Source organism: Asparagus officinalis, chromosome 9 (assembly GCF_001876935.1).
Source record: "Asparagus officinalis chromosome 9, Aspof.V1, whole genome shotgun sequence".
NCBI lineage: Eukaryota > Viridiplantae > Streptophyta > Magnoliopsida > Asparagales > Asparagaceae > Asparagus > Asparagus officinalis.
In genome coordinates, this window is record NC_033802.1 from 2,803,666 (window position 1) to 2,822,076 (window position 18,411).

At 44.4% G+C, this 18,411-nt stretch overlaps 1 protein-coding gene across 2 annotated transcripts; it reads left to right on the forward strand.

The window, feature by feature from the left end:
* Positions 7-18,025, forward strand: LOC109824396 (probable protein phosphatase 2C 59). Of its 2 annotated transcripts, none has more exons than XM_020390987.1 (7): positions 7-624; positions 850-948; positions 16,447-16,605; positions 16,763-16,849; positions 16,928-17,019; positions 17,624-17,698; positions 17,787-18,025. In XM_020390987.1, the coding sequence occupies exons 1-7, from the start codon at positions 570-572 to the stop codon at positions 17,895-17,897; spliced, it is 678 nt and encodes a 225-aa protein (XP_020246576.1). In that variant the 5' UTR covers positions 7-569; the 3' UTR covers positions 17,898-18,025. The 2 variants fall into 2 exon arrangements, with proteins under 2 accessions (XP_020246576.1, XP_020246577.1); XM_020390988.1 differs by having other exon boundaries at positions 17,589-17,698; positions 17,787-17,915.

Genomic DNA, 18,411 nt, shown 5'->3' on the forward strand with positions numbered 1-18,411 from the left:
ACGCCCGCTCCCCCCTCAGGCGGGCCCCCCTCCTCATCCCCGTCTTCCACCGCTGCTACATTCCCTCCCTCCCCTCTCTGGCCGGGAACCCTGTCTTCTTCGTCGGCGACCACCAGATCTCGCTCTGCGGCCTCGACCTCGCCGACTTCTTCGCCTGCTTCCTCCGCTCGCCCCCGCTCCACCGCTCCAACTCGCTGCCACACGGCGACTCGCTGCCGAGGAACCCGCTGCTCCCGGATGCCTACTGGGGCTGTTCCCGATTTCAAGCATTTGGTGATGTCGGTGTTGGTGGTCAGTAGAGAGGTTGAAGACGACGAGAGGATCTGGGGGTGTGAGGTTTTGGGGATGGATCGGAGTGTTTCCGCTCAGAAGGTGTAGCTGTGGGTGATGAGCAGCTGTCGGAGAGGCTCGGGGTTAATCTCTGGCTCAAGAGGGAGGACTTGCAGCCAGTTTGTTCCCCAAACCACATTCTCTAATTCACTTGTTTCTCACTGCAAAGTTTCAATCTTTAAATTTATTTTTTTTATTGTGAATTTTGTTCTTAATTTGATGTGCAATTAAGATAATTGATGCCAGTTGCATTGAGCTATCCGAGCAATACTAAAACCTGTCAGAACAATGGTGGTATGTGTTTCTGTTTCTAATTGCAGAACTTCAAACTTTTAGATTGTGCATTATAATTTGTGCAAAAATTTGTACAAATAAAACACGTTTTGCATCGATATATTCTTTCTGACTGCAACTTACAGATTTTGAATTTTTCTTATTTTACATCATTCTCACAAACAATGAGTTTTGTTTTTGTAGTATTTCACACTATCTTACATATTTTTTGATCTTATTATATAGGTCATGGGGGTGTTCGAGTAGCGGAGTATGTTAAGCAAAATCTCTTCAGCAATTTGATTAACCACCCAAAGTTTAGAAGCGATACAAAGTCAGCCATAGGTAAAAATTTTTTCCTTGATTTCATGTAAATTATGGATTTGTTATTTACAGAATGCTCAGTTAGCATGTCTATTTGATGCAAATTTTGGAAGTTCAATCTTGGATTTGCCTTGGATTAAGCACTTGGAATTTTATAACATGACTTTGCACGAACTGGATAAGAAATCAAGTAGAAAAGATGAGTTATGCATAATGTACAAGTAATGTGGCATGGCCGTAGATAGACACTGGAAATGCGTAGAGTGGGAAGCTTCCTTAGTGGAGAGAGGTAGAAGGAGAGGGAGTAAACAATATACTATTAGACAACCCAGTTCAAGAGCCTCTTGCCATTATGGGTTCTGAGGAGGTCACATGCATGTTGTATATTGTGAAGATGCTGTTCCAACAGCTTGAAACCGTGAGATCCAGGTCTTAATAGAACAATATTATCACTACATCAAGGCTCGCCCTTGCAGACAATATTAGCATACATATTTTTTATTCAAAGCATCCAGGATTGTTGATCCCAAAAAAGGAATTAAAAAAAATCAAATATTATGTCAATGTTTGTTATTGTAGGCACTCTCATGAATAAAGTTTTCATGACATTTGTAATTTAAGGTATGCATATCGATTTCCTTAAGAAACCGCATGTACTGGATGGATGCGCTGGCTTTTAGTTGAGGCTGAATTGGTTCGGTTATGGGATTTACTTTGACCAATTTGACCAAAATAAAACCCAATTTCTAAATTGAACATTTGTGTAATGGGATGAAATCTTTAACCATGATGCACTAATATTCTCTTCTTCCGTAGCTGAGGCATACAGTCACACAGATTCAGAGTTTCTAAAATCTGAGACGACTCAGAACAAAGATGTTGGGTCAACAGCCTCAACTGCAATCCTTGTTGGTGATAAATTGTTAGTAGCAAATGTTGGGGACTCGAGGGTCGTTAGATTTTTGGGGACGCCCCAGGGGGGTCCTAGATTTTTGGGGACGCCCCAGGGGTGTCCTAGATTTTTAGGGACGCCCCAGGGGTGTCCTAGATTTTTGGGGACGCCCCAGGGGTGTCCTAGATTTTTGGGAACGTCCTAGGGGTGTCCTAGATTTTTGGGGACACCCCAGGGGTGTTTCCTATAAATAGAAGCCTTATGCCTTACTTTTTTAGGATCTGGATTTTTAGAGAATTGGCGAAGCCCTGCTGGAGTGAAGAGTGATCGAGCACTTCAACACAAGAGAGTTCTTCATCAGATCTACCTCACCCGCATCCGTTCCTTAGCATTACCCCTCGTCGGTAATCCTAAGAAGAGCAAATATCTCGCTTTATCCAAGATAGGCGCTTCAAGTTTCTAGATCTCCTCGCGGATCGACGAAGCTCTGCCCGATTTTTCTGGATCAGATCTGATTGCCAGGTAGTCCACGGATATCGACGTCCCCGTCACAGGCTAAAGACCCACGCAAGCAAGAGACGATAAACGGATCTTGTGTTTATTTTCAAGAAAGTTGTAATTTTTATTTTCATTATTTGAATTCATTTGTAACGTTTGAAGTTTTAATGAAATCAATGATGAATGTAACTTTTGACGAAAACAAGCTGGCGACCACAGTGGGAGCCAACGGCCTCATTGCCGAGGCCGTCGTGACGCAACCGGCATTCAAGATCCGGGTGAACGAAGAGATCGAATACGAGTTCGATCAACAAAAGTTTGAAGAGTACCTCTCTTCCTCCTCCTCCAGATCCGCCTCTCCAAACAGGCGCAGGAAGACCTCATCTTCCAAAGACATTCGCGGGACCTTCGGCTCTAAGATCCAAGATCCCATCGCCGCTGTTGCACCCGTGCCCCGTGATATCCCGGCGGCATCCAAAGAGGTCGAGGCTGCAGATCCAGATCTCCCTCCCGCCACAAAGGCGACTGCTGAAGTTGCTCCAACTTTGTCGAAGAGAGCGCGCCAAAGACGGCGTCAACGCCTTGCACGACAATTGGCCAAGGCCGCAGAATCGATGGACGGGATCCGCTACAATGAGGATCTAAAGTCCAGACAGCGCCAAGAGCAACAACTGCGCATAACCAACTCCTCCTCCAAGGCAGAAACGAACAAATGGGTTCGTGTCACGAGGACTCGCTCAACCCTCGAAGAGCGAATCAAGAAACGCCGCGCATTGCTTGCGCATGCCCGAGTCCTTCTGCAGAAAGCGGAAGAGATGCAGAAAGAAGAGATTGTCAAGAATCCGTCAAGACACAAGCAGGTGTGGGTGCCAAAGGCAAAGCCGGCGCCTAAGACAAGAGTGGACGGAAATACCGTCCAACCTTCAGCAAATTCAGATCCAGTGTCCCCTGTCCCCGTACCTCCGGCGGAGCCAGGTAAGAACGTAGGTCCCTCAAGATCCAGGGTTCTTTTGAAAGGTCGTCTCGGTCCTTTACCGGAGAACCGAGGCAAAGCACCTGTTAAGGAGCGATTGGGACCGCTGAAAGGTCCCCAAGCCATAGTCCAGACTGGGGGTCGTACCAATCCCCCTAAGAAAAATAGCAGAGGGAAAGCCCCAATTACCGACCGCATTGGATTGCGGGTCGAAGTTCAAGAGCCCGACAGGTTTTCACGCTCGCAGAGGCGTAAACTTGAATGTGCGACTTTTGAAAACGCTAATAAAGCGTCATATCCCCAGAGGGAAACACATTCGTCTGATGATGATTGTGTTATACTTGGGAAGTCATGCCAACACTCTATGGGTTGCTCCAGTTATCAAACTGATGAGTTATACTATAGAGCTGGGGGTGCGAGTAAGTCTCGAAAGAGATGCGCTCAAGACACGGAGTCTCACTGTCCGTGTGCCAACATCATCAAGGCGGTGTTGTCAGAATGCTGCTGTTCTAAAACCCCAAAGAGAGTTTCGGTGTTTGAAAGAATTTCCATCGGAACGTCCGAGACCAAGCCAAGGCGTTTCTGTAGGAAGAAGCCTGTTCGCCAAGAGGACGAGTTCCTAGAGGTGTCTGCTAATATGACCGGCAGAGGGAAATCGACACGACACTCTAGCTCAGATCAACTTGCCGAAGCAGCCCAACGCATGACTCGATTGCGGTCAGGGATCAATAGGCGAAAGAATTACCAAAGGATGCAAAAGGGACTTCCTTCGGAAGAGGAGGCGTCAGATGCTGGTTCAGACTCCTACTCGGCTATAGCATCCGATGACACGGCGTCTAGTGCGGGACAGCCCTACGAATCACTTATTATCAGCGCCGAACAAATAAGCAAGATGCTTGAAGAGGCCCTGACTAAGCAGAAAGACAAGAAGATGAAGGACTTGGAGAGCAAAATCAACGCGTTGATGAATGCTCAAGAAGTGAAAAGGTCCGGCATACCATGTCCATACCCAAGGGAGTGGGAATCAATTCCGTATCCGGCAAAGTTTAATTTAATCAACTTTACGCCGTTTGATGGAAAGGGTTCCCCTACCCAACACTTAATATATTTTAAGTCTCATTTAGGAATCATTTCTGGGAATGAACCTCTTATGGTGCGGTCATTCGTCGGCACTCTTCGCGGAGCAGCCTTCGACTGGTATCGCCGTCTCAAGCCCGGGAGTATCAGCAGTTGGGACGACATGGAAGATATGTTTCTGACAAACTTCTTCGATGACGACACCGAAATCTCAATCGGTACACTATTCGATGAGAAGCAGAAGAATGGTGAGACGGTCGAAAATTTTGTGAAGAGGTTGCGAAATAAAGCAATGAACTGCAGGGATCCGGTCAGTGAAGATTTTATCCTCGAGACTTGTCACAATAATCTTTCATTGGACATCCTCGAAGCTATGGGAATGGCGCCACCAAAGACCTGGAAGGACTTGAAAGTGCGAGGAGAACGAGCCGAGCGATTCCTTAAAAGGAAGAAGGCGGAAAGGGGTCAAATAGCTAATAATGCTCCGCAACCAAATTTTGTCCCTAGGGGTAAAGGAAAAGCACATGCAAATGCCGTGGACGCGAATCAAACGTTCGAAGTGCAAGCGCAACCGTAACAGCAGCAGCAAAAGGCGCCTCAACAATCAAGGTGGCAACAGCAGACCCAGAAGCCAAAAGCCTCGGAGCCGAAGTTTCCAAAAGTCTATTCGTTCAAAGAGGATGAAGTTCCCGGTATCTTCAAGTACCTCATTGAGAACAACAAGATCAAATTGCCTCCAATCCAGGATCAGGAAGATGCCAAGAGAGTCAATGATCCAAAATACTGCGCATTTCATAGAGCGGTGCACCATCCTACCAAGGCGTGTTATGCCCTTAAGGATAAGATCCAAGCTCTAATCGATGTTGGGGTCATCACTATGAAGCAACCCAAGGAGAAGAAAGTGGGTGTGAATGCAATGTTGATTAGCTTCGGCTCTGTTCCCTTGAACTGGTTCCAACATGAACCAGTGATAAATGCAGCAGTGAAGACGGTGAACGATGATCCTCACAAGCAGCGCCAGAAAGGACTTGTGCCGCACACAGCCCCGAATGGTGAGATTCTTTGGGTTCATCCAGATTTGGTTGGAGATGAACAATGGACTGGAACCTCTTCCAAGAAAAAGTCAAAAAGAAAAGGTAAGTCATGTTATGGAGCTTCTGCTATTCCAGGAGAAGATGACGAAGAAATCCCCGCCTTCCCGCTTTCTGAAGATGAACAGGAGGCCTTTGCAACCCGAAGTGGGAATGAGTATCGCTACAAGTACCCGGATGCTTCCGAGCAATTAGGCACCAAAACCGCTCCTTCCAAGACATTGGCGGAACTGGGAATTGCAGCAACTCCCCCAATGCCTGTAACTACGGAGAAAGTCCAGCAGAAGGAGAAGGGGAAAGAGCATTTACGTCAGGAAGCCCAAAACCCGAGGCAGTCTCGATTCAATCATCCGATTGGGAGAGACAAACCGGGAAATGCAAGCTCTCCACCCTATTTTGACATCATGGCGCAGTTGGCCAATATCCCGGCTAGGATAACCCTATACGAGCTGTTGCGTCTTTCCAAGGATACAAGGAAAGCATTACAAGAGGCCTTGAGCGACTCTGAAGCTTTCTTAACTCGAATCAAGCCATCTCCTGAAGGACCAGAACCGTCAGCTCAACACTGCAATCTCGCGGCGCATCATTTTCCATGCATCTCTTTCACCAAGGAAGACATGCAGACGAAGAACTCGAAGCATGATCGGCCTTTGTATTTCACAGGGCACATTGGCTCCAGCATGGTCAACCGGATCCAAGTTGATCCGGGTTCTGCTGTTAGCATCATGCCATTCCGATTGATGCATCATCTCGGAATCCCGACGAGCAAACTAGCTTCCACTGGCACTACGATTTACGGATTCAACACCAGCGGGTCCAAACCCTTGGGGAAGATTCGAATCAAATGCCAGATCAGGGATTTAAAATCAGAAGTTACCTGCTATGTAATTGATGCGGAAACGTCCTATAACTTACTATTGGGTCGACCTTGGATCCATGGTAACCTTATAGTCCAATCAACTCTGCATCAATGCCTCAAGTACGTGGACTCAAATAATGAAGTCAAGACGGTGGTCGCGGATAAGCAACCGTTTAAGGGATTAGAGAACTATTTCACTGATTCCCTTCTATACGGCGCCGAATCCGATACTGAACCATCGGCCCAAGGAACGGACAGCGGGGATGAAGCTGACACCGAAGCTGGGTTTGATTATGATGGTGGTTTTGTACTTAATGACATTGTACCCATTGTAATCAATCTTGACGATGATGAATCATCGGAAAGTAGTTGTAATTGGCAACTTGCCGAAGAACTATCAATAAATGATGATTTAGAGTACTCGATGTGTCTTAATAATGTCACTAAAGAGCTATATGATAACCCTAACTTGTATATGCCACTTCAATCATTTTGTCTGACGAAAAAATAGGTACAAGATCCATACGGAGCGACGCTTGTCATCCCCGCGGGAACATGAGGTGGAAAAGAAGTCGTCTACGGCAAAGGAAAAGAAGCTCCGATACCCGATCACTTCTTAGAAGAAGAAGACGATGAAGATAAACCTGCCCCTCATCTATTTAGATATGACGCAAAAGCGCGCGATCTAATGGAGAAGTATGGGTATGACTTCACACTTGGAGAAGGTCTTTGCTTCGGTCGAGGTCCGCGAGTTCCACCTCGAATGGCCTATGTACCAAGGGAAAACCTGATGATTATTATCGCCACAAAAGAGGTCTTGGTTATGTCTCCTCATCCGACGATGAATGTTGCTGGCAAGTCATCGATCAAATTGCCAACAAAGCTAGAAACGGATACTCATCTGATTCTTCAGCTTGGGATTCCGATACTAGTATCGGTGAGATGTTCAAAAAGTTGATGTCTAACATGGTTACGGTTGATCCTACCACAATAGAGGAAGACGACCAGATGCCGACATGGAAAGATCCTTGGGTTCATCACCTAAACATGTAGTATGGTGATAGGTTCGAACAAAGAGAACCTCCTACCGAAGATCAAGTAGTCCAAGTGAATATGGGAAGTGAGGAAAATCCGAAGCCGATATTCATTAGCGACAGTCTCCTACCCGAGGAGAAAGAAGAGTTAATCTCTCTTATCAGGGAGTACATCGATGTGTTTGCCTGGAATTATGAAGACATGCCAGGGCTTGATCCAAACGTAGCAGTGCATCGTCTCAATATTAAGTCAGATGTCAAACCTATCAAACAACAATAAAGACGGTTTCGTCCGCAAATGATGGAGGCGATCGAAGCTGAGGTTAAAAAGCTTGTCGACTCGGGCTTCATTAGGGAAGAGCAACATCCAGAATGGCTTGCCAATATTGTCCCGGTCCTTAAGAAGAACGGGAAGATCAGAGTCTGTATTGACTTTAGAGACCTCAACACTGCTTGCCCAAAAGATGATTTTCCCCTTCCCATCACGGATGTTATCATCGACAATACGTGCGGGTTCGAGAGGATGTCTTTCATGGATGGTTTCTCTGGTTATAACCAAATAAAGATGCATCCAGAAGATGAAAAGCATACCGCATTCAGAACGCATGTTCGACTTGATGCGAGCCCATCAATTGAAGATGAATCCTACCAAGTCTTTCCTCGGAATGTCTAGTGGTAAATTCCTGGGATTCGTCGTCACCACCAAAGGTATTCACATCGATCCTGATAAGGTAAAGGCGATTAATGAATTGCAGCCTCCGAGAAACCTCAAGGAGCTCAGAGGATTGCAAGGGCGATTAGCTTATATTCGTCGGTTCATCTCGAACCTCTCAGGAAAATACCAACCATTCTTCAAGCTCACAAAGAAGGGCGTATCTTTTGTATGGGATGACGCTTGTCAAAAGGCATTCGAGAGTAGTAAAGAATATCTCTCGAAACCTCCTGTACTCGTCGCACCGAAATCGGGCAAACCGTTCTTGATTTATGTCAAGGCGACGAGCCACTCATTAAGTGCATTACTTGCACAAGATGATGATAACGGTCACGAGCAGGCGGTATATTATTTAAGCCGAACTATGGTAGGCGCTGAATCTCGATATCCTATGATTGAGAGAGAATGCCTCGCCTTGGTGTTCGCTATTCAGAAGATGCGGCATTATCTGGTCGGGCAGACCATTTATGTTATCTCTAAAGTTAACCCAATCCGAGTGTTCATGACTCAACCAGCTTCCATGAGCTGGCGATTAGCAAAATGGGCCTTACTCTTGTCCCAATACGACTTGCATTTTAAACAACAGAAGTCAGTAAAAGGACAGGCCATCTGTGATCTCCTGGCAGACAATCCAACTACGGATACCGCCGAGATATATGACGACCTACCTGATGAAACCCACGAAGTCATCGCGACTTCACACCAACAAGTATGGCGTTTATACTTCGACGGCGCTTCGCGAGCAACTAATGTTGCAAGTGCTCCTGGAAGTTCTAAGATTTCTTCCGGAGTTGGAGTTGTCTTAGTTTCCCCGGGAAAACACGTGATGCCTCGAGCTTACTCGTTGACTGAACCGTGCTCAAATAACGTAGCCGAATATAATGCATTACTCATAGGACTCAGTTTTGCTAAAGAACTGGGGGTGGAGTATCTCGAAGCCTTTGGCGATTCTCAACTGATAGTTAAACAAGTTCAAGGAGAGTACGAGGTTCGAAGCCAAGATTTAATACCATACCATAAGATGGCAGTGGAGATGGCAGAATCATTCGAAGGATTCTTTATCGAACATATTCCACGGCTACAGAAACGTCTTGCATGGAATCTTGCTAGAAGATGCGAAGGAAAGGGAGTCGATCCGACGAAGAGCACCAAGATTCTACTATAACACGGAGAATCGAACGTTGTACCGCAGGGGGTACGATGGTTTGCTATTGCGTTGCTTATCAACCAAAGAAGCTGAAGAGGTCCTTAGGGAGGCGCATGAAGGAGAGTGTGGCGCACACCAACCTGGCCCCAAGCTTTATGATCGCATCAGAAGAATGGGGTATTTTTGGCCTTCCATGATGAGTGATGCAGTCACGTATGCCCGAAAGTGTGATGCATGTCAAATACATGCGAATTACATGCACCAACCTCCGGAGCATCTACATCCTTCTGTTACGTCATGGCCGTTCGAGACTTGGGGAATGGACATTGTTGGCCCTATAAATCCCCCATCAGTCAAAGGTGACCGGTTCATCCTGGCAATTACCGATTACTTCTCCAAATGGGCCGAAGCAGTTCCACTCAGAGAAGTTAAAACGAGTAATGTCATTGCATTCATCAAGCACCATATCATCTATAGGTATGGTGTTCCAAGACGAATCATACATGACAACGGTCCTCAGTTTGTCAGCAACGCCTTCATAAGGTTCTGCGAAAAGTTTAAAATTCAGGATATCTCGTCAACGGCTTATAATCCCACAGCAAATGGATTAGCTGAAGCCTTCAACAAGACTATCATCAAACTCTTGTCAAAAATCGTGAAAACTAATAAACGAGACTGGGATGACAAGCTTGGCGCGGCTCTATGGGCCTATCGGACCACGGTGCGCACACCGACGGGAGCAACCCCGTATTCACTGGTATACGGATGTGAAGCTGTTCTTCCATTGGAGATTCAAATCCCGTCTCTTCGGATTGCTCTTGCAACCCAGATGATGACCGAAGAACAACATCAGAAACGCCTCGAAGAACTCGAGAGGCTCGATGAAAAGCGCCTGGAAGCTCAACAACATATTGAGTTTTACCAAGCTAGAATTTCTCGAGCCTTCGACAAAAAGGTTCGACAAAGGAGTTTCAAAGAAGGGGATTTGGTTCTAGCTGAAAGGCGGCCTATGATCCTTAATTCCAAGAAGAAGGGAAAATTTGAACCCAAATGGGAAGGGCCATTCGTAGTAGAGACAGTTTACTCGAGCGGCGCATATCGCTTAGTCACCAAGGATGGTGACCGGCTTATGACGCCAATAAATGGCAAATTCCTGAAAAGATACTATCCTTAGTATCTTCAGGAAAATTGATGTATCGGGAAGTTCTCGGAAGAATACCACATGTGGTATTCTTAGGGATAACCCAGTCACTGTAGAGTTGATGAATAAGAAATCCACGTTCGAACTCCGAACGCCGAAATGTTTCTTCTTGTCTTATGAGTTATTTTTGTGAGATGAGATCCAATCCTTTTCTTCTTGTCAAACTCTAACTCTCATGAGTTATTTTTGTGAGATGAGATCTAATCCTTTGATGGATTAATCTTTCCTCACCAAACCATCTGATGATCAAATCAATTGATGGTGGATTCACCAAAATTTTTATCTGCCAATCATTGGCATTTCTCAGACTCAATATGTTAGGTCCTAATCACCTAGCATTAAAGTCTTCCTTTGAGTAATAATACGAGTTGGCACTTTCTTTGCTACCTGTATTCCACTTTCTTTGCTTTCAGGTCAAACCTATAAAAGTTAGGACCACATGAACGAGAGGTCCACTTTCAATTGAACAATCAAACCTATAAAAGTTAGGATTGTTCCCGATCTCACTTAGTCAAGCCTACAAATAGTTAGGGCTAAGACCGAGTCATTCCCTTTCGATAAACGAAAATCCGCATTTGTTCCTTTTTCCACCAAACCTATAAAAGTTAGGGTCGAAATTGGGCTTTCTCCTCAATGAATGAGGGATTCTTTTGATTCAAATGACCAATCCTATAAAAGTTAGGGTCGTTCGAACCTTTCTGATTCTCGGAGTGGAGATCCCACTCTTAGTTTCATCTTTTCGGATTCTGGGGGTGGAGATCCCACCTTGAGTTTCCTTTCCGACTGTAGATAGAATATAAAATTCTTCCACTTCAGTCCCGGGAGATAGAATATAAAATTCTTCCTCTCCCATTTCGGGTTCGTCTTTTATTCTGATAAAGGACACAATTTTCAAGTTCCAATCCGGGCACTTAGTGCACGGGGAATTTTATCTCAACTCCTAAATAGAGATAAGTCTACGCCTAACACGCGTTGCCGGTTTAGTCTTTTTACCGATTGAAAAAGACACCAAGGTCTACACCTGGGGGAATTTTATCCTGAAGCCTAAGTAGGGATGAGTCAACACCTAACACGTGTTGCCGGGTAGCCTATTCCCGTAACAAGGGCGAAGCCTATGTATTCAAAATCATAGCACAAAGTCTAAGAGCGTTAACTCTCTTAGCATAACGTTACATGCGGAACGGATTCAGACAATCCGCGTGCTAGCCCGATTCAAACGGTAATCGGTAAAGGCACATCAAACCCGTTGAAGGCTGGGGGTTTGCCAAAAATCCCAAAGTCTATGTCTAACACACATTGCCGGTTTAGTCTTTCGCCGATTGAAAAAGACACCATGATCTAAGCCTGGGGAATTTTATCCCGAAGCCTAAGAAGGGTAAGTCATCGCCTAATACGCGGTGCGGGGTACTTTTTCCCTATAAGAAATGGTGAAGTCTATGTATTCAAAGTCATAACATTAAGTCTAAGAAAAGCAATTCTCTTAGCACAACGTTACATGTGGAACGGATCTAGACAATCCGCATGCTAGCCCGATTCAAACGGTAATCGGTAAAGGCATATCAAACCCGTTGAAGGTTGAGGGTTTGCCAAAAACCTTAAAGTCTACGTCTGATACACGTCGCTGTTTAGCCTTTTCACAGGAGAAAGACGAAGTCTACGTATTCAATATTGTAGCACTAAAAGAGTTAACTCTTTTAGCATAACGTTACATGTGGAACGGACTTAAACAATCCGCATGCTAGCCCGACTCAAACGGTAGTCGGTAAAGGCGCATCAAACCCGTTGATGGCTGGGGATTTGCCAAAAATCCTATAAATACGAGAGTCACTGACGCATCAGCTTCATTAGTTGGTCTCGTGAATTGAGCATCCAATAACATTCGAAACCCTAGGGTCAACGCCGGTCAACGCGTAACCCTATGCAATAAGAGTAACGGACTCCTTGGCGTGCCTCAAGGCCTCCTTCAATCTAGCCACTTCCTCACGGTCTGCCTGATGGAAGCTGAAGAGAAGACCTCCCGGCTACAACCAGTATTAGCATGAGGAGGAAGGCTGCCCGCGGGGAACTCGACTGCAAGGATAGAGTCAGAAAGCTCATAAAAAGCGAGATAAGATCAGTCACGAGATAATTGATGAGACGATTTTGAGTGTCCTACACTGGAAGAACGGTATGCATCATCACGTAAATAACATGGTAACATACACCGACCTATAAGGTGTAGGACGATACAAAATCGCCCCAATATACCAGAAGACTTGAATTAGCCAAGCAAGCCAAGTCCGAAACCTCGACCCCCGCGAAGGAGGGTGTCGGCCCTTCCCGAATGACCCGCGAAGGGGCCAAACGAGGGTATGACAAAACCACCAAGTCCGAAACCTCGACCCCCGCGAAGGAGGGTGTCGGCCCTTCCCGAATGACCCGCGAAGGGGCCAAACGAGGGTATAACAGAACCACCAAGTCCGAAACCTTGACCCCCACGAAGGAGGGTGTCGGTTCTTCCTTCATGACCCGCGAAGGGATCAATCGGGGATACAAAAATAAGAAAAAATTCCCACCCCCAAAAAAAGAAGCTGCTGGAGGGGAGGATGTTGCGGGAACTTCTTCCTCGCTAGGCTGCGAATGGGATCGGCTCCTAGGAAGTCGAGATCGGCGTGGAGGCATCGGAAACCTGCAATGAAAAGCAGCAAGTCAGATACAATCTAAAGTATGAATACGCGAAATTTAAAAGGGAAATTAAGAACTTTAATTAAAATCCTGTGTATAAATAGGATTTTATAGTTGAAGTCTAATTAAACCTACAAATTTCGTGCATGCGGAGCAATGATTGTCATTTTCGCAGTAAATTTTGGTGAAATACCCAAAATACCCTTCGTGTTCAAGGCTAAATTTGGGTCAAGGACACGCTCGAGTTGGGTCATGGTCATCATACCTGATCACATAGCACCCCCAGCACCCCACAATTTTGGTTAATCTTACACATAACACCCTTTTCTAAAATTTAGCCAATTTTGCAGAAGACCCTCCACAAATTTTGGTTTGGTTTTCACAAAACTTTGATCGTAGTTTTGTGGTCTAAACTTCTCTCTTTTGCACATAACCCCTTCAAAATTCTAGTCCTTTTGCAAATAAACCCCCTATATACTTTGTGGGTTGCTCTTTTGCAAATAAACCCCTCAAACCACATTGAACCAAATTTACACATACACCCCCCAAAATTTCAGCCATATATTTGCACAAAAGCCCTCCAAAATTTCAGCCGAAAATTTGCACATAACCCCCTCAAATTGTAGCCCTCTTTTACATATAACCCCTCTCAAGTTTCGGCCTCATTTTTGCACATATACCCCCAAAATTTCAGCCCCTAATTCGGCCAAAAAAACCCCTCAAATCTCACCAAATTTTGCACATATACCCCCCAAAATTTCAGCCCCTAATTCGGCCAAAAAAAAACCCTCAAATCTCCTCAAAATTTGCACACAAACCCCCAAAATTTCAGCCCTAATTTCGGCCAAATACCCTCTCAAATCCCCCAAATTTTGCACACAATCCATCTCCCAAATTTCGGCCAACAAACAAACCCAATGCAAATTTCGGATTTCCCCCAAATTTGAAGAACTAGGGCTTTCAATCTTTGAATCAAAACATGAGGAACTAACTAAAACCAAAGCAAGGGAATTGAAGCCATAAAAGAAAAGAGACTTACCCAAGTTCTAAAGCTTGAAGAAGAAGAAAATCCCAAACCCTAGCTTGTAGGGGGATGAAGATTTCGGCCAAGATGATGGAACCCTTGGAGAAGATGAGAACTTGGAGAAGAAGGGGTTGAGGCCTTGAAGAAGATGGTCTTGAAAGCTTTAGAACTCTTGAAGAAGAAGGAGTTTGAAAGAGGAGTGGGCGGATTTCTAGAAGATGGTCTTGAAAGCTTTAGAACTCTTGAAGAAGAAGGAGTTTGAAAGAGGAGTGGGCGGATTTCTTTGTTGGAACCGAAAAAAAAAAAGAGGGGGGGCGGAACTCCTGCTGGAACCGAAGCAAAGAAAAGAAAAAAAAACGGAAGAGGAGGGATCGGTTTTTTGTAAGTGGGTTTTTGTGTTTTGGTTGGACCGAACCCACATCGGCATGAACCGAACCGGATTAAATCATTTTTTGATGGTTCACGCACGTGTGAGGTGCGAAATGTTGGCTCGAACGTGTAGAAAGACTTGGGGATAATTTATATACACTTTGATCCCCTTTTTAGATATTTTTACGACGTATTCAACACTCGTATTTATACTCCAATGAGAATACGAGTCTAAACTATTTCCCACAATTGACGGGAAGTTCCTGGAAAATATTATGTATAATATTCTTAAGGATAACCCGTCAACCTCCGACGGGTACACGAGGCTAAACTAATTCCCGAAACTCTCAGGAGTACACGAGTATAAACTGGTTCTCCTCAGGTTGATTCGAAACCCTAGGGTCAACGCCGGTCAACGCGTAACCCTAGGTCAACGCCTTTCAACGCGTTACGACATTCGAAACCCTAGGGTCAACGCCGGTCAACGCGTAACCCTAGGTCAACGCCCTTCAACGCGTTGCGACATTCGAAACCCTAGGGTCAACGCCGGTCAACGTGTAACCCTAGGTCAACGCCAGTCAACGCGTTACGACCAAAAAGTCAACCTTCGACGTTCGAAACCCTAGGGTCAACGCCGGTCAACGCGTAACCCTAGGTCAACACCAGTCAACGCGTTGCGACAAAAAGTCAACATACAGTGATCTGAAATCCTAGGTCAACACAATGTGACGAAGGTAGTTCAAAGTCAACTCAATGACACGAGCCAAACTCAATTCATCAGCTGCAAACTCGAGACTCCGACGACGGCCAAGCGATAAACGCAGCGCCGGAAGAACTTCGGTTATTCGTCAAAGCATCGAATAGACCAAAAATCAAAGGAGCCAAGAGTTGAAGCTAACTAAGCTGGGATTTTGATTTTGTGTAATTAGCGTTATTAAAATGAATAAATTGGTCTCTAGTACAATCTTTGTTCATTGATGTAGGCATCGAAAATTGCCTATAGGTCTCCACGAATAGCTCAGTGTTAAGGAACGACAATGAACGTCACCATCTGGTTCACAGGAGTTCAATTGACGTCGGTGAACGTTTGAAGTGAATCGACGAACTACGTGAACGGACAGAATTTCGGAATAACGAAGGCACAGGCTAATCGAGAGCCCCGCGATGTTTACAAAAAAAGAACAACGCCTTTCGTATCTCGTTCGTTCTACAGATAATCCAACCATCGGGGCTAATAGAACTCTTCGTCAGAATTCCAACATAATTCGAATCACTAAAATCCGAGTTCGGACGAAGAATTTACAGCGGAGTGTCTCGGATTTTTGGAGACACCCCAGGGGTGTCCTAGATTTTTGGGGACGCCCCAGGGGTGTCCTAGATTTTTGGGGACGCCCCAGGGGTGTCCTAGATTTTTGGGGACACCCCAGGGGTGTCCTAGATTTTTAGGGACGCCCTAGGGGTGTCCTAGATTTTTGGGGACACCCCAGGGGTGTTTCCTATAAATAGAAGCCTTATGCCTCACTTTTTCAGGATCTGGATTTTTGGAGAATTGGCGAAGCCCTGCTGGAGTGAAGAGTGATCGAGCACTTCAACACAAGAGAGTTCTTCATCAGATCTACCTCACCCGCATCCGTTCCTTAGCATTACCCCTCGTTGGTAATCCTAAGAAGAGCAAATATCTCGCTTTATCCGAGATAGGCGCTCCAAGTTTCTAGATCTCCTCGCGGATCGACGAAGCTCTGCCCGATTTTTCTGGATCAGATCTGATTGCCAGGTAGTCCACGGATATCGACGTCCCCGTCACAGGCTAAAGACCCACGCAAGCAAGAGACGATAAACGGATCTTGTGTTTATTTTCAAGAAAGTTGTAATTTTTATTTTCGTTATTTGAATTCATTTGTAACGTTTGAAGTTTTAATGAAATCAATGATGAATGCAACTTTTGACGAAAACACACTAATATTCTCTTCTTCCGTAGCTGAGGCATACAGTCACACAGATTCAGAGTTTCTGAAATCTGAGACGACTCAGAACAAAGATGCTGGGTCAACAGCCTCAACTGCAATCCTTGTTGGTGATAAATTGTTAGTAGCAAATGTTGGGGACTCGAGGGTCGTTATGTGTAAGGGAGGAAAGGGTAAGTCCTCCTATCGTTGTTCATTTTGTGTATTGGTATCTATTTATCTTTCAAGTGTTGAAATGATTTAAGGATTCATATATGCTTTAAATGATTGAGAAGTGTACATTTCCTCTAGAACTCAGACTCTTACTCGATCTATTGTTGAAAAATTCAGCTGTAGCTGTTTCGCGAGACCATAAGCCTGACCAAACTGATGAGCGTCAAAGGATTGAGGATGCAGGAGGATTTGTACTCTGGGCAGGTAAGTTACGCTACATTCTGGTTGCATTTATACGATGTATTCAGGTTAGATGATCCCTTGAGCAAATTCTGAGTACAGGAACTTGGCGGATTGGTGGTGTTCTTGCTGTCTCTCGAGCATTTGGTGACAGACTCCTGAAGCAGTATGTTGTTGCAGACCCAGAAATTACGGTATGTTTCTCACTGATGATCTTGATAAGTAAATAAATAATGTTTCCACATTGCTTTGGATTAGGTATATATAGCACAATAGAGTTCAGTAATGGACTGGAGAACCTTTTGGATAACAAATTCGAATGCATATGGTTCTTTTATGTTGATGCTCTACTTATCATGATAGAACATCCATAATGGTTCACATGTATGTTGGACTTCCCAAAGGTGCAGGTTATTGCAAGCAGACTCGTAGTGAGAAGGCTAATTTACGCTATAGGCCAGTCTATTACTTAGAAGGGCTTTATCATAAATAAGTTACTTACTATCAGGAACAGTATTGTGCAAGTTGTAGAGCAATTTCTGAAGTTCTGTCTTGAGTTCACTACAAGTTTAAGCTGAGCAGTAACTATGATTTCGTTGACGTGCCTTGTTTTCAACTTTCTGTTTATCAACTGTGCATGTTAGATCCATGGGATCGGTATGGATCTCATAAAAATGGTTCACTCCTTGCTGATCCGTGAGGCATTAAATAAATACACACATACCTTAATGAAGGCACATTGTAATATGTATTAATGTAACAGGGTGACCAATATACAGATAATGTGGTTATACGCAGGAAGAGGTTGTTGACGGTTCTCTTGAATTTCTTATCCTTGCAAGTGATGGGCTATGGGATGTCGTAACGAATGAGGTACTCAAAATATTCCAAAATATTGTAACCTCACTTTGATCCGTATTGAAAATTTTCTCATGCATATGACTAAATTTCCCAATTTCAGGAGGCCGTTGCAATGGTGAAGCACATTGAAAACCCAGAAGAGGCAGCAAAGAAACTGATGCAGGAAGCTTCTCAAAGAGGCAGTGTCGATAATGTGCAATGCGTTATCTGATGGTGCATTTAATTACTAAAGGGTATATTGTCAGCCCCTATTAGCTTTGTATGGTAAAAATTTATAAACAATTTATGTATCTCTCTAGTATTTTGGTGAATGTATTATTTGAATATAATTGGATTTGATATTGGAATATAATTAGATTGTGTTGGATATGAATATAATTTTTTGTTGTTCAATATTGTAGATTGTGTTGGATATGAATATAATTTTTTGTTGTTCAATATTGTGTACATGCACCCAAAGCAGATTCAAAAAAAAAACACTGTAGCATAGTATCCTAAACGGAAATTCCGTCTAGGATGCTCAATTTCCGTCTAGGATGCCTATTTTAAAAAAAATAAAAAAAATAAAAAAACATGAATTTCCGTCTAGAATGAGTATTCTAGACGGAAATTTCCGTCTAGAATACTCATTCTAGACGGAAATTTTTTCCGTCTAGGATGAATTATTCTAGACGGAAATTCCGTCTAGAATAATCCGTCTAGGATGTATTCTAGACGGTTTTGAA